The sequence below is a fragment of the Schistocerca piceifrons genome, chromosome 2 (assembly GCF_021461385.2).
Source record: "Schistocerca piceifrons isolate TAMUIC-IGC-003096 chromosome 2, iqSchPice1.1, whole genome shotgun sequence".
In the NCBI taxonomy this organism is placed as follows: Eukaryota; Metazoa; Arthropoda; class Insecta; order Orthoptera; family Acrididae; genus Schistocerca; species Schistocerca piceifrons.
Genome location: NC_060139.1, coordinates 871,542,687 through 871,558,079, shown reverse-complemented (window position 1 = coordinate 871,558,079; position 15,393 = coordinate 871,542,687). Strand labels below are relative to the sequence as shown.

General features: G+C 42.3%; 1 protein-coding gene across 1 annotated transcript; it reads right to left on the bottom strand.

The window, feature by feature from the left end:
• Positions 1-8,335: 8,335 nt before the first annotated feature.
• On the bottom strand, positions 8,336-9,362 carry LOC124776968 (reticulon-1-A-like). The gene is made up of 2 exons (XM_047252208.1): positions 9,107-9,362; positions 8,336-9,070 (listed from the first exon to the last, which is right to left on the bottom strand). Exons 1-2 carry the CDS (start codon positions 9,258-9,260, stop codon positions 8,490-8,492), a joined length of 735 nt encoding a protein of 244 aa, XP_047108164.1. The 5' UTR covers positions 9,261-9,362; the 3' UTR covers positions 8,336-8,489.
• Positions 9,363-15,393: the final 6,031 nt, after the last annotated feature.

The window sequence follows — 15,393 nt, the reverse complement described above, 5'->3', positions numbered from 1 at the left end:
GCAGCACTGTGCAACCACCTGGATAAAGCTGCTTTCACCTCCTCATTGTTTCAGAATTGTCATTCACTGAAATCCTCTTTCATCTTGTTGAACACATGATAATCGCGTGATGTTAGGTCTGGACTGTATGGAGGGTGTTGCCATACTTCCCACTTGAATCACTGCAGCAGTTCTGATGTTTGGTGGGACAAATGCAGTGTTGCATTATTATGCAACAAAATCACACCGGCACTCGATTGTCCCTGACTCTTTTCTGTAACGGCCTTATGCAACCAGTGCAACATTGGACAATATGAAGCAGAGTTGACTGTCGTGCCTTTTGGCATAAATTCCATAAGCATCATACCCTCCTTGTCAAAAAACACGGTCGCCATCACCTTTCATGCTGAAAGTTGAACCTGGGCCTTCTTTCATAGTGGTGATATGGTGTGCACCATTTCATCGATGTTCTCTTTGTTTTAGGGATGAAGCGGGTGGACTCACATGTCATCGTTTGTGATGATTCACTGCAGTAACTTGTTGTCCTCCACAGAATACCGTTCCAAAAATGCCAGTGACGATTGGATACATTGCCCTATTGAACATTGATGAGCAGCCATGGGACCCATCTGGCACACAGTTTATGATATCTAAGGTGCCGGTAAACAGTGGATAACACACTGCCATACAAAAAGTTCAGCATTGTGGCACTTTCCTCTCTAATCTTCACATCCACAGGGTCAACATTTGCAGTTGTACTGAACATTGCAGGCCTGCCTTTACAATATTTGTCATTGAGATTCGTGCATCCAGTGTCAAATCCGTTACACCACATTACAACATTTGGATGAGAGATTGTGTATTCACCATACACAGCAGTGATTTCATGATGAATGTCTGTGCAATTGAGCCATTTAGCCACAGACATCTGATCATTGCATGGACCTCCAATTTGGAGTGAACATCCACTTGATGCGCCATTGAGCCTAGCCTGCTCTGCACACACAACATGGTATGATACCACACACCACCCATCCTGTTGGACATGTTGACAGTTACTGTCGGATGCTACACAATGGCCACTGTCACAAAACACAACGTGCTCTCATGGTAACGTAGTGAAACTTACTTTTCGATTTGCCCTCATACATGAACTTTTTGCATGTAAACTGTACTTGCATCAGAAGTAATTGCGTTGGTTACATAACAATGCAGAAGTTTCATGGATAACTTTTTTACAAAATGGATTTTATATTTTGTAAGAATATAAAACACACAAAGGACTAATAGTGAATGATGTCCAGTGTGCAAAACAAACAAAGAGAAAACATTGGCTCCCAGTTTTTTCCCACAGATTCATTTATGTTCCTTTCCCTACCAATGCCACCAATACTACCAGTAATTCTACCATTTACTATTTCATTTATGTACTGTACCAAAAATACCAAAACATAGCTGTGGCAGACTACAATGTACAAGCCACAGATGGCTAAGATATTTAAAATATTGACAATACAATATTATTAATATATTAAAATGTTTTATATAATTTTTTACAATCATGCTTTGCACTTCACTTCAACATAATTTCTAAGAAATTGCAATTGAGCACTCCAGTTGCAAAATGCATAATTTTCAAAAATATGAAAAATGAGATTGTGGTAACCATTTCTTCAGTTCCCTATTGGCTACAGAAGGAACAACACATCCTTTTCCAAAACCAGCTCTAATACTTTTGAAATTAAAGCAGAAATTTGTAAACTGTTGCAAAACTTGCCAGATGTTAGATGGTCAAGGATACAAGACCTTGTAAGTGCACAAAACCATTTTTACTTTTGCAATACCTGCTAAAACCATTAAGGCAATATGGTCCACCCTTACAATTATAGATGCAAAAGCTGCTATTTCAAGCTCCATAAGGAATACTTTCGGCATACAAAAAAAATTATGTAAATGGATAGATAACAAATCAACTCATCAAGCAGTGGCAGGGGAACATACACACAAAAGCATTTAACTTCTACAAGCTTTTCAAGTCAGTGGCTCCTTCTTCTGGCGGAAGAGTTGAATGGGAAGGTCAGAAGGGTGAAGGAAAAGGACTGGAGAGGTTTAGGGAAAGGCGTACAGTTCATGAAAGTCATCCAGAGCCCCGAGTCAGGTGAGACTTACCAGACAGGATGAGAAGGAAAGACTGATTGTTGGGGACTGCACTGGATGAGATTCGAAAACCTGAGAGCTTAAAGATGGAAGACAGGGTAATATGCAAGACAGGGATTACTACTAAAACGTCATGCATGAGTTAATAAGTGCGCAGAGTTAAGTGCATTGTGTGTAATAGAAGTGGGAGGAACAACGGCAAAAAATAGACAGGTCAGAAAATGAAAAACATACAAAACTAAAACTGAGTGAAGAAAGGAGTACTTACTGTGAATAATGCTAAGTCAGAAGGAATTAACATAAATTAAGACTAAGTGGATGGCAAGGACCAAGGACATGTTGTAGTGCTAGTTCCCACCTGCGGAGTTCTGAGAAACTGGTGTCTTGGGGGAAGAATCCAGATGGCACATGAGGTGAAACAGGCTCCAAGATCATGACTGTCATGTTGTGCAGCATGCTCTGCAACAGAATATTGTATGTTGCCTGTATATACCCTCTACCTATGCCCATTCATCCTAACTGATAACTGATTAGTAGTCATACCAATGTAAAAGGCCAAGCAGTGTTTACATAACAGCTGGTATATGACGTGTCATTTCACAGGTAGCTCTCCCTTTGATGATAGTATATGTTTTGCCAGAGACAGGGCTGGAATAGGTGGTGGCAGGAGGGTGCATAGGGCAAGTCTTGCAGCAGGAACAGTCACAGGAGTAGGAGCCATGGAGTAGGGAGATGGGTGCAGAAGGTGCATAGGGTCTGACAAGGATATTGCGGAGATCGGGAAGGTGACGAAATGCTGTTCTAGGTGTGGTGGGCAAAATCTCAGACAGAATGGATCTCATTTCAGGGCATGATTTTAGAAAGTCATGGCCTTGTCAGAGTAGCCGACTTCCTAAAATCATGCCCTGAAATGAGATACATTCTGTCTGCACCCTCCTACCACCACCGATTCCAGCCCTGTAACTACTACTTTCTTCACTCGGTTTTAGTTTTCTACAGTTTTCAATTTTCTAACCTGTCTATTTTTTGCCATCCCCACTCCCACCTCTGTTACACACAAAGCACTTAGCTTTTCACACTTATTAACTCATGCACGATGTTGTAGTAGTAATCTCTGTCTCGCGTATTACCATATCTTCCACCTTTAAGCTCTCAACTGGTGCAGCCCACAACAGTCTTTCCTTCTCATCCCATCAGGTAAGTCTCCCCTGACCGGGGGTTCTGGGCGATTTTTCTGAACTTTATCCCTTTCCCTAAACCTCTCCAGTCCTCTTCCTTCACTTTCAACTCCTCTGCCAAAAGAAGGAGCCACTGACTCCAAAAGCTTGTAAAAGTTAAAGCTTTTTGTATGTGTGTGTGTGTGTCCCTGTGCCGCCACCTGGTGAGTAGAGTTTTTATCTACCTGTTTACGTTAGATAGTCAATAATTGATTCTTTTCATTGTTATGTAAAAACAATACATGGTATGTTACTGCATGTGGTATTTACTCATGGACTTGAGTTAGTCACACTGCTTCCTTTGGGAAATGAGTGGAGCAATTTTTCCTGCTATTTTTCAAGGAATTCTATCCTTTTAGTTGGGAATGTTGCCATCTGGAAGTGGTTACTATGTGTCTCCTTCAGTTTTTATGAATTCCACTGAAATGTATGAAAATGAATATGGTGAATCCAGTGGGCATAACCAAAGTGTTGTGAGGGAAGGTACAATTAATCAAGAGAGTGGCCTCAGAAAAAAAGAAGTTATTCTTGATAGGGTTGTTGATAAAATATTGATGTATCAATATTTTTTGGAAAATAAAGTGTGATATTTTTTTCTGCACTGTATTGATAAATCGATATTGAAATGGCATTATTGAGTGCCAATATTTTTATTTTACACAATATTTTTTTGGAATTTTAGGTAAATATTTGAAATTGTTTCTCTGAAATTGCAGTAGAACATAATTTTACTTTCACTGTGTGAAGGAGTTGTACTACTTTTTGAACTATCATCACATCCAGTCCAACTCTTTGACTGTGTGAAGCATAGATCTGTACAGTGGCAATATTCCAAAATTCTAATGTATGTTAATGGGGAGCATTGCAGCGACATTTGAAACAGATGAATATTGAATAAAGAATGCAGCTTCTTGAATTTGTATAGCCTTCTCTCCTGTCAACAATATTCCTTAACAAAGAGTTGGCCAACTCGAACAATGGGATTTAAGTCTTGTAGACGAGGGCATTGCCACAGCTAGAATTACACTTGCTCGTATTTTTCTTAATTCAGTGGTATATGTGCTCCTAACTCAATAAATTTTGCCCTGCAGTTCAGATACTGTCAAACCATCTATGTTATGATCGCTCATGAAGGTCTCAACGGCAGCATTATGTTGCTTACTTTTGTAATCAGCATCACTGAAATCCCACAAGCACCTATGCAAAGCATAGATATCCAAAAAGCGAACATTACTCTCCGTTCCCCACTTCATATTTCAGTTCGTCTACACTCTGCGAACACACATAAAGCCTATTAGCCAAGTTTACCTGACGACACTAGATTGCTGGCAACTGCGCTACCGGCCACTGTGCATGCACAACTCATCGGTGAAACTAAACACTTTCGGTGTGTCCCAACTTAGGCGACACTAGTTGCATGAGTTTTGAGGTTATATGTGTTCGCAGAGTGTAGACAAACTGAAATATGAAGTGGGGAACAGAGAATAAGGTTCGCTTTTTGGATATCTATACTTTGCATAGGTATTTGTGGGATTTCAGTGATGCTGATTACAAAAATAAGCAACATCTTGCTGCTCCTGAGACCATCATGTGCAATCAGAACACAGATAGTTTGACAATATCTGAGCTGCAGGGCAAAATTTACTGAATTAGGAGCACACATACAACTGAATTAAGAAAAATACAGGCAAGTGTAATTATAGATGTGGAAATGCTCTCATCTACAAGACTAAAATCCAATCGTTCGAACCATGAACCATGGGACCTTGCCGTTGGTGGGGAGGCTTGCGTGCCTCAGCGATACAGATGGCCGTACCGTAGGTGCAACCACAATGGAGGGTATCTGTTGAGAGGCCAGACAAATGTGTGGTTCCTGAAGAGGGGCAGCAGCCTTTTCAGTAGTTGCAGGGGCAACAGTCGGGATGATTGACTGACCTGGCCTTGCAAAATTAACCAAAACAGCCTTGCTGTGCTGCTACTGCAAACGGCTGAAAGCAAGGGGAAACTACGGCCGTAATTTTTCCCGAGAGCATGCAGCTTTACTGTATGGATAAATGATAATGGCGTCCTCTTGGGTAAAATATTCCGGAGGTAAAATAGTCCCCCAATCAGATCTCCGGGCAGGGACTACTCAAGAGGACGTCATTGTCAGGAAAAAGAAAACTGGCGTTTTACGGATCGGAACGTGGAATGTCAGATCTCTTAACCGGGCAGGTAGATTAGAAAATTTAAAAAGGGAAATGGATAGGTTGAAGTTAGATATAGTGGGAATTAGTGAAGTTCGGTGGCAGAAGGAACAAGACTTTTGGTCAGGTGAATACAGGGTTATAAACACAAAATCAAATAGGGGTAATGCAGGAGTAGGTTTAATAATGAATAAAAAAATAAGAGTGTGGGTATGCTACTACAAACAGCATAGTGAACGCATTATTGTGGCCAAGATAGACATGAAGCCCATGCCTACTACAGTAGTACAAGTTTATATGCCAACTAGCTCTGCAGATGATGAAGAAATTGAAAAAATGTATGATGAGATAAAAGAAATTATTCAGATTGTGAAGGGAGACGAAAATTTAATAGTCACGGGTGACTGGAATTCGAGAGTAGGAAAAGGGAGAGAAGGAAACATAGTAGGTGAATATGGATTGGGGCTAAGAAATGAAAGAGGAAGCCGCCTGGTAGAGTTTTGCACAGAGCATAACTTAATCATAACTAACACTTGGTTCAAGAATCATGAAAGAAGGTTGTATACATGGAAGAATCCTGGAGATACTAGAAGGTATCAGATAGATTATACAATGGTAAGACAGAGATTTAGCAACCAGGTTTTAAATTGTAAGACATTTCCAGGGGCAGATGTGGACTCTGACCACAACCTATTGGTTATGAACTGTAGATTAAAACTGAAGAAACTGCAAAAAGGTGTGAATTTAAGGAGATGGGAACTGGATAAACTGAAAGAACCAGAGGTTGTACAGAGTTTCAGGGAGAGCATAAGGGAACAATCGACAGGAATGGGGGAAAGAAGTACAGTAGAAGAAGAATGGGTAGCTCTGAGGGATGAAGTAGTGAAGGCAGCAGAGGATCAAGTAGGAAAAAAGACGAGGGCTAGTAGAACTCCTTGGGTAACAGAAGAAATATTGAACTTAATTGACGAAAGGAGAAAATATAAAAATGCAGTAAATGATGCAGGCAAAAAGGAATACTGACGTCTCAAAAATGAGATCGACAGGAAGTGCAAAATGACTAAGCAGGGATGGCTAGAGGATAAATGCAAGGATGTAGAGGCTAATCTCACTAGGGGTAAGATAGATACTGCCTACAGGAAAATTAAAGAGACCTTTGGAGAAAAGAGAACCACTTGTATGAATATCAAGAGCTCAGATGGAAACCCAGTTCTAAGCACAGAAGGGAAAGCAGAAAGGTGGAAGGAGTATATAGAAGGTCTATACAAGGGTGATGTACCTGAGGACAATATTATGGAAGAGGATGTAGATGAAGATGAAATGGGAGATACGATGCTGCGTGAAGAGTTTGACAGAGCACTCAAAGACCTGAGTCGAAACAAGGCCCCGGGAGTAGACAACATTCCATTAGAACTACTGATGGCCTTGGGAGAGCCAGTCCTGACAAAACTCTACCATATGGTGAGCAAGATGTATGAGACAGGCGAAATACCCTCGACTTCAAGAAGAATATAATAATTTCAATCCCAAAGAAAGCAGGTGTTGACAGATGTGAAAATTACCGAACTCTCAGTTTAATAAGTCACAGCTGCAAAATACTAATGCGAATTCTTTACAAACGAATCGAAAAACTGGTAGAAGACGACCTCGGGGAAGATCAGTTTGGATTCCGAAGAAATATTGGAACACGTGAGGCAGTACTGACCTTACGACTTATCTTAGAAGAAAGATTAAGGAAAGGCAAACCTACGTTTCTAGCAATTGTAGACTTAGAGAAAGCTTTTGACAATGTTGACTGGAATACTCTCTTTCAAATTCTAAAGGTGGCAGGGGTAAAATACAGGGAGCAAAAGGCTATTTACAATTTGTACAGAAACCAGATGGCAGAGGCAAGGGGCATGAAAGGGAAGCAGTGGTTGGGAAGGGAGTGAAACTAGGTTGTAGCCTCACCCCGATGTTGTTCAATCTGTATATTGAGCAAGCAGTAAAGGAAACAAAAGAAAAATTCGGAGTAGGTATTAAAATCCATGGAGAAGAAATAAAAACTTTAAGGTTCACCGATGACATTGTAATTGTGTCAGAGACAGCAAAGGACTTGGAAGAGCAGTTGAATGGAATGGACAGTATCTTGAAAGGAGGATATAAGATGAACATCAACAAAAGCAAAACAAGGATAATGGAATGTAGTCGAATTAAGTTGGGTGATGCTGAAGGAATTAGATTAGGAAATGAGACACTTAAATTAGTAAAGGAGTTTTGCTATTTGGGTAGCAAAGTAACTGATGATGGTCGAAGTAGAGAGGTTATGAAATGTAGACTGGCAATGGGTAGGAAAGCGTTTCTAAAGAAGAGAAATTTGTTTCATCGAGTATAGATTTAAGTGTCAGGAGGTTGTTTCTGAAAGTATTTGTATGGAGTGTAGCCATGTATGGAAATGAAACATGGACGATAACTAGTTTGGACAAGAAGAGAATAGAAGCCTTCGAAATGTGATGCTACAGAAGAATTCTGAAGATTAGATGGGTATAAATGGAAATGTCGTGTGGCTAGGGCCTCCCGTCGGATAGACCGTTCGCCTGGTGCAGGTCTTTCGATTTGACGCCACTTCGGCGACCTGCGCGTCGATGGGGATGAAATGATGATGATTAGGACAACACAACACCCAGTCCCTGAGCGGATAAAATCTCCGACCCAGCCGGGAATCGAACCCGGGCCCTTAGGATTGACAGTCTGTCACGCTGACCACTTTTTTTTTTTTTTTTTTTTTTTTTTTTTTTTTTTTTTTTTTTTTTTTTTTTTAGTTGGTCAAGGTTTATTACTGTGTGATGATGACATTCATACACATGGAATATATATGATGACTGCACAGAAGAAAGTGGTTGTTTTGTTCCAATTTCATTGCTGTTTTTGCAGTTCACTTTTAAATAATTTCCTCTGAAAAAGTAAGTATTTATTCTTTCTTTTCTTCTGGTTTCTTCCCACCAACACGGATGGTTGCTTTAATCTTTGATGAGATCTCTGCTATTTTGCTCCTCACTAAATCAATGTTCTGATCAATCTGCACTTTGTTTGTTTCATAAACCTTTGGCAAGGTGAACAAGGCTACAAAAGCTATGATGATTAGAGTCATGCCATTAAACCACGCCCCAACATATGTCAGGCACCACAGTAGAACTCCAAACTTAATTGAGTCTACAAGGTCCTCTACCAGGAACAGCCGCCTCAGTTCACAGGCTGCTGCATTCAGATGGGCAACAGCTAAGTCAGTCATCTCACGTACTTTCTCTTGCGGCAGGGTCAGATCCAGTTCCAGTATGTCCTTGAATGGATGTCCATCTGAAGTGGTTTTCTGAACTGCCTGCAGCACAGTCTTGTAAACACGGAAACTAATTGTTCCAGTCAGAATTGCAAGTGAGAGATAAGCAATCACACTGATGAGTGAGACGTAAGTCAGAGACAGCAAAATTCCCAGCACACTTCCAAATACAATGCCAGACTTCTTTGGGTCCCTCCAGTAGATGAGCTCCACAACTTTTGGATGAAGTCTGTCTGGCTTAAACCATGCGTGTGGGTCTAGCGTACTCCACAGGTACTTGTGGCTGCCATCTGAGCTGGATACAACCGGAGGCGACAGCGGTTTAGAAGAAGCTCCATTCCTCAGCAACGTGTTCACGGTGTCCGCTACGAGCTGTTCAGGGGCCGTATACGATTCGGACTGCATTGTCTGTGTGATGATTGCACTAGTCACTGTCGACTGTCGGTGACGACACACGTAATCCTGGCCGCTCTCACCACTTCCCGGCGAAGACACAGAATACTGGCCACTGACCACTCAGCTACCGGGGCGGACATTAGATGGGTATATCATATAACTAATGAGGAGGTATTGAATAGAATTGGGGAGAAGGGGAGTATGTGGCACACCTTGAGAAAAAGAAGAGACCGGTTAGTAGGACATGTTCTGAGGCATCAAGGGATCACAAATTTAGCATTGGAGGGCAGTGTGGAGGGTAAAAATCGTAGAGGGAGACCAAGAGATGAATACACGAAGCAGATTCAGAAGGATGTGGGTTGCAGTAAGTACTGGGAGATGAAGAAGCTTGCACAGGATAGAGTAGCATGGACAGCTGCATCAAACCAGTCTCAGGACTGAAGACCACAACAACAACAACAACAACAGTCAAATATGAAACCATTTGCGTGCAACTCATTCCACGAACCGGGTGGCGCAACCCAATGTCGTCGTGTAAACTAGACGTAACCTCAAAACTCATGCAACTAGTGTCACCCAATTTGAACACGCCGAAAGTGTTTAGTTTCACCAACGAGTTGCGCGCACGCGCAGTGACCGGTAGCGCAGTTGCCTGCAACCTAGTGTTGTCATGTAAACTAGGCTTTAGCTTCAAAAACAAATAACACAGCACTCATAGGCAATGTTCGCTACCTAGCGTTCTCTTCAGTTCCCTCTAGTAGAAACGATTCTACCCAGATACAAGAGAATGATAGTGAATTTTCTGCAAATGCTCATTCGCACGTGTTCGCGTCCATTCTCTCCACTGTAAACCAGACTTTAGGACTTAGGTGCTTAAAACTGGTGTTTGTGAACTCCGGATAATTCCGCTACGCACCGCTGCGTGAGTGATTCGTCGAGTCGCGCGCTAGGCGGGCAGGGCTGTACAAACCACTGTTATAAGCTATTCTTCGCGCGGCAAAAATGTGTAACTTCAACATTTTCTACAAAATACTTGCAGTGCCTCTTAGCAACTAAAATTTCGACAGTGCATTCCCTTCCTTGTATTCTTCCTGTGTAAAAACTATCGGGGTAGGTTTCGACAGGTCTTATTGGACCATTCCCTTGTGAGTCTCATTGGATTGTGGAATGTGGTTTATCTGGAGTCCTGCAATTTTCAGATAGAGCTCTCATGCATAAGGACTACCCTAATTGTCACAGCTGCTGAGGCTTGGTGCAGTGAGAGGACATTTGATCACACGGCAGCAGCTTAGAACTACCAATGTTATCGCACTTCCTGGAAACTCTGGAAACTGTTGTAATTATTGTGCTTAGTATTTTTTAAATGTTCATTATAAGTGATGTTATGTAGGAGAGTGGAACGGCTAGTACGAACAATACGATAATCTACCTGTTTTCCTTTTTTTCCCGTACCTTAACATGACACAAGCAATATCTGAGAATTCACCAGTTTGAAGCAAAATTGTATAAGAGAAGAGTTGTATAACATCAAAGTGGGTTTTCAAGAAGTCTGTGAAAATGGCGAAAAATGTACCTGGTAAGTAAATATCGCGCCATTTATCAACTTAGTAGAAATGGCATGCATCAAGATAATCCACTGGCGTGCAAAACTTAAGGGCGAAAGTGGCTTCCGGCTGATGAGTCACTGCCAAGTAACATAGCTGAATGAAACTTGAACCATACATAGGAAGAACTACTAACGTACAGTACAGACGGCAACTGAAGACGTGCCCAATGAGACAAACAGACAAGACACGTTTATTCAAAGACAAATAAGCCTTCGCGATTCACTGGACAGTAAAAAAGGCGGGACATGGTTCTTAAGCGGGTATTACACGACGATCCGCCGCGAACTTTACTGGTCTAGCGCGACGGCTATCTAGCGGTAGAACGGGTGAAACTATGAAAATTAGCAGACACATTATCTGCGCTCCAGAATAGAGAGCAGTTCTAAACTGCCGTCAATCCGCGCATGAGCAGTAGGCAGCGATAACTCGCGAATGCGCAGAAGGGTGTACCACAGTGCTTTCTGCTTGTTGTTTGGTTATTGTTAGGCGGCTAATGGATAATTTCAGATTTTCGTGTTGGGGATTTTTCGCGTTGGGGATCTTCCGCATTTTTTTTTTTTTTCAGTAAGCAGATTTCATAAATTCAGAAAAGAGACTTTATTTTGTAGTAGACTCTTTTATACTAGCTGTTTGCGAAAGGATTTTTTCTGTTGATAGCTTCGTATTCTAGAAATGAAATGGAGCAAAGAGGCCTTAACCGTCTTAATTCAGGCATACAGCGAATAAAGGTGTACATGTGACTCGCTGTATCGTAATACGATACGTCGGCAATCGTTTCTTTCTGAGTACTATGCATATAACGCCACACGGTGGTTTTCGATTTGTATCGTAATGTCTTAGCTTACGAAAGTTCATGTTTGTTTTGATTGCATCTCTCGTTTATTTCGGCATGTCAGAAAAGAGAATTTTCTTATTAATAGGAACCTTGAGCTCACAGAAATAATTTGAATGTATGATGTTCCAGTATATCATACAGTCGCACTTGAGTTGCGCGCGGTACAACGAACGACTTTACAAGACATCAGAGTGTTCTATTTTCTTTTAGCGCGTATCGTCTGCTGCTACGCATGCGCGCTAGGTATCTCCCGCGTGGATGGTGTAATAGGTGGGAAGTGAACCAGTCAGTAGTTACAGGTATGCACGTTAGGGGCGCTGGTGCATAGGTGTTCGGGTTAGGCGCATCGTGTAATAAGTGGTTTAATAGGTGAGTGAACTCCACAGATGGCATGCGCAACATGCTTACATACTGGCCACAAGGTTGGTAGAGAGTTCTTGTAGTTAGGCGTTCCATACTTCCACCAGCGCGGCTGAAAACAGCTAGATTGTCGTTGGTGCATGTGAACTTGCTGTAATACGTCTCCCCAGTGCATGCTACACGTGCTCTATGAGATTTAAATCGGAAGAATGGGGAGGCCAGTCCGTTGGTCGAATATTTTCTCTATACCTACTTGTGTATTAGTAACGAAGAATCTCGTTCTTACAAGTGAAACAACAGAAGGTGAAAGGCAGTTAGTTGATGGTAGTCTTTAGATTTGAACGGCCTCCCTTCTTTTTCGGACAAATAATCGTTCTAAGAAGTAATTTCAGTGTCCTGTATGTCATTTACAACTTTATCTAAGAAAATGTCTGAAGGGGGATATGTCTCCATAAACTTGTGATCTTATATGTCCTCCAGGATTACAGTACCAGTTTCATCAATTGAGATACGTTCCTCTTTGTTGGTCTTTGCTTCTGGCCTCTTACCATGTATCAGATAAGATGGAATAGTTTGTATTTCGAAAGCTTATCATGGTTTTCTTGTACTGCTTTATTTTTCCAACGAATTACAAATCTTCATTGCACTTGTAGAACAGCCGTTTTGGTTTCGTCTCGGCCTTTGTTAAATACTCATCATAGTTTCCAGAATGAGATTTTCACTCTGCAGCGGAGTGTGCCCTGATATGACGCTTCCTGGCAGATTAAAACTGTGGCCAGACCGAGACTCGCACTCGGGACCTTTGCCTTGGTGCTTGGGTAGCTCAGATGGTAGAGCACTTGCCCGCAAAAGGCAAAGGTCCCGAGTTCGAGTCTCGGTCCAGCACACAGTTTAAATCTGCCAGGAAGTTTCATATCAGCACACACTCCGCTGCAGAGTGAAAATCTCATTCTGGAAACATCCCCCAGGCCTCGGCTAAGCCATGTCTCCGGAATATCCTTTCTTCCAGGAGCACTAGTTCTGGAAGGTCCGCAGAAGAGCTTCTGTGAAGTTTGGAAGGTAGGAGACGAGGTACTGGCAGAAGTAAAGCTGTGAGGACGGGGCATGAGTTGTGCTTGGGTAGCTTAGATGGTAGAGCAGGCAAAGGTCCCGAGTTCGAGTCTCGGTCCGGCACACAGTTTTGATCTGCCAGGAAGTTTCACTCATTATAGTTCTTCAGAGTGTTTCAGGGTGTGAAATGTCATCATCTCCATTTGCTTTCAAATGCCCTTCAATGAAATTCACCCTTCCAGATACCTCATCATAATTTGGTCATTCAGTGCTACTGTGAATTGCAACATCAGATTTGAAAGACATTTCGCTCAGTTACCATGGTACCTACCTTCAGTAACAAGAACATCATCATTGTGCCCTACTCGAAATTTTACTTGAGTTCACCAGTAATTATTCCATTTTGTCACCATTCCCATTATACATTTTGAAAATGTCTTGGTAACGTCACAACCAACATGAAACAATATCGGTTTCTGCACTTAGTTTCCCGTGTAATTCCGTGATACGTCTTTACCACAAAAAAAACTTGTAACACCACACCCATCACTTAGCTGGTTTTGGCGTGTGTTCACCCCACGTAATTGACTAACAGATCAACAGAGAGTGCAAAACTGCCGCAATGTCGGATAACGCAAAGAAAGTAATAAGGCCCTGTGACTCCTGATTGAACTGCGGTGGCAGACATTAATTGATTCAGAATTGATCCCTTTTAACTAAAAAGGGGTGGACATTGATGTTATATTCAGCTATTGAACACCAGATGCAAATCTTCAATAAAATTCTTCAGGGTATCAGACCGCATCGTCATAATTTAAAATGCGGCAACGTTTCGGCCAGCGTTGCAGCTAGCCTTCATCAGGGCCTTACGTTAACGGCCGCGGAAGCCTATGCTTACATTTAACCAGATGCAAATGTTGAACATTAAATTAATTAAGAAAGTGACTTGGGATTTCAACTACTTGATTGAAAACAGATGCAGTCGATTAGCACAGATTTATATTAACTCACGACCTTCAATCATCACATTACATGACTCTCCTAACAGGCAGTGGTAATAAATTGCGTTTGCGTGGAGTAAAGTGCGATAAATCAAAAGTAATTCCTATCGACTGACCCAGGCGTAATGCGAAATGCGAGAAGAATTCTATAATACATGGCCCATGAAACCCTTGTGGAAACTTTGCCGACATGATCCAACAAATTAATCAGTGGCCGGAGCGGGCGCAATATCACCGAATTCAGCGTGGCGGAGCGGCGTTGTTGTGTGGACGTCGGCGGACCTCGTGGTGCTGCAAGGCTGTGGTCGTCTATTCACTCCTAGCTATCTTGCTCAGTACATAGCTGAACCGAAACTTCCTACCTCCAAGCTCAATCGTTCCCTTTGCTAAGTCCTAAACTGCAGAGATGCTCACTCTTTCTCTGGCAAGCTGAGTCAAGAACGCCACGTCTGCACTCTAGGCAAGTTGGAACAGGAGACTGCTACGGAGACTTCTCACAGTCGGCTCTTCACCTCGGTTTCCCCTCCAGCAAAATCACTTATGCCAATTGCAGCGCAAGTCGTGTTAATTATGCGTCGCTTCCCAGCACCGACCAATGCCTGCTCTGGGAAGTGAACAAATTCCCACAAAATTTCCCTTCCTCTCAACTTCTATTTTGCTCCTCCCAGGCCACCCATCAAGGTTATCATCTGCACAAACACCAAGTTTTCCGGAATTCTGACTCCCAGGAGAGTACTTCAAATTCCTTGGTCCTACGTTCCCATCGGAGGCCGGCGTATTTCATTCTGTCGCTCTTCACCTGATTTTCTTCAGACTCTGTGGACCGTGAATTCAGCGTGAAGTTGCTATAGTCACGAACACGCATATTTTGACCTCTGTTGATCGCTCCACCGTAGCTTTGCGCAGCTTTCTCGCATGTTTCACAGAAAATGGGACGACGGACATTTATCAACAGGTGTACAAGTTCTCTGTCTGTTTCCCAGTACACCAGCATGGAGTCGGGGTCAACCACCCACTCACTGTCACTCATCTTAAGGCGGCTGGAGGCTGCGCCGCGTTACCGCTTTCTCAGAGCTTGAGCCGCCATAAGCTGCCTATTGTCGCTTGCCTTTGCCGTTCCCCAGCCGGCCACGGTCAACTCTAAATGCTTCCCAGGGGTAAACTAGCGTCCAGTAAATCGACTCATTTCCACAAAGTTTTCATGTTGTGTGAATTACTTTAAAACCATCACCCAACATTATTTATTCCAATACGTCCGTACTATACCCTCTACAAGATGCATTGTGCCT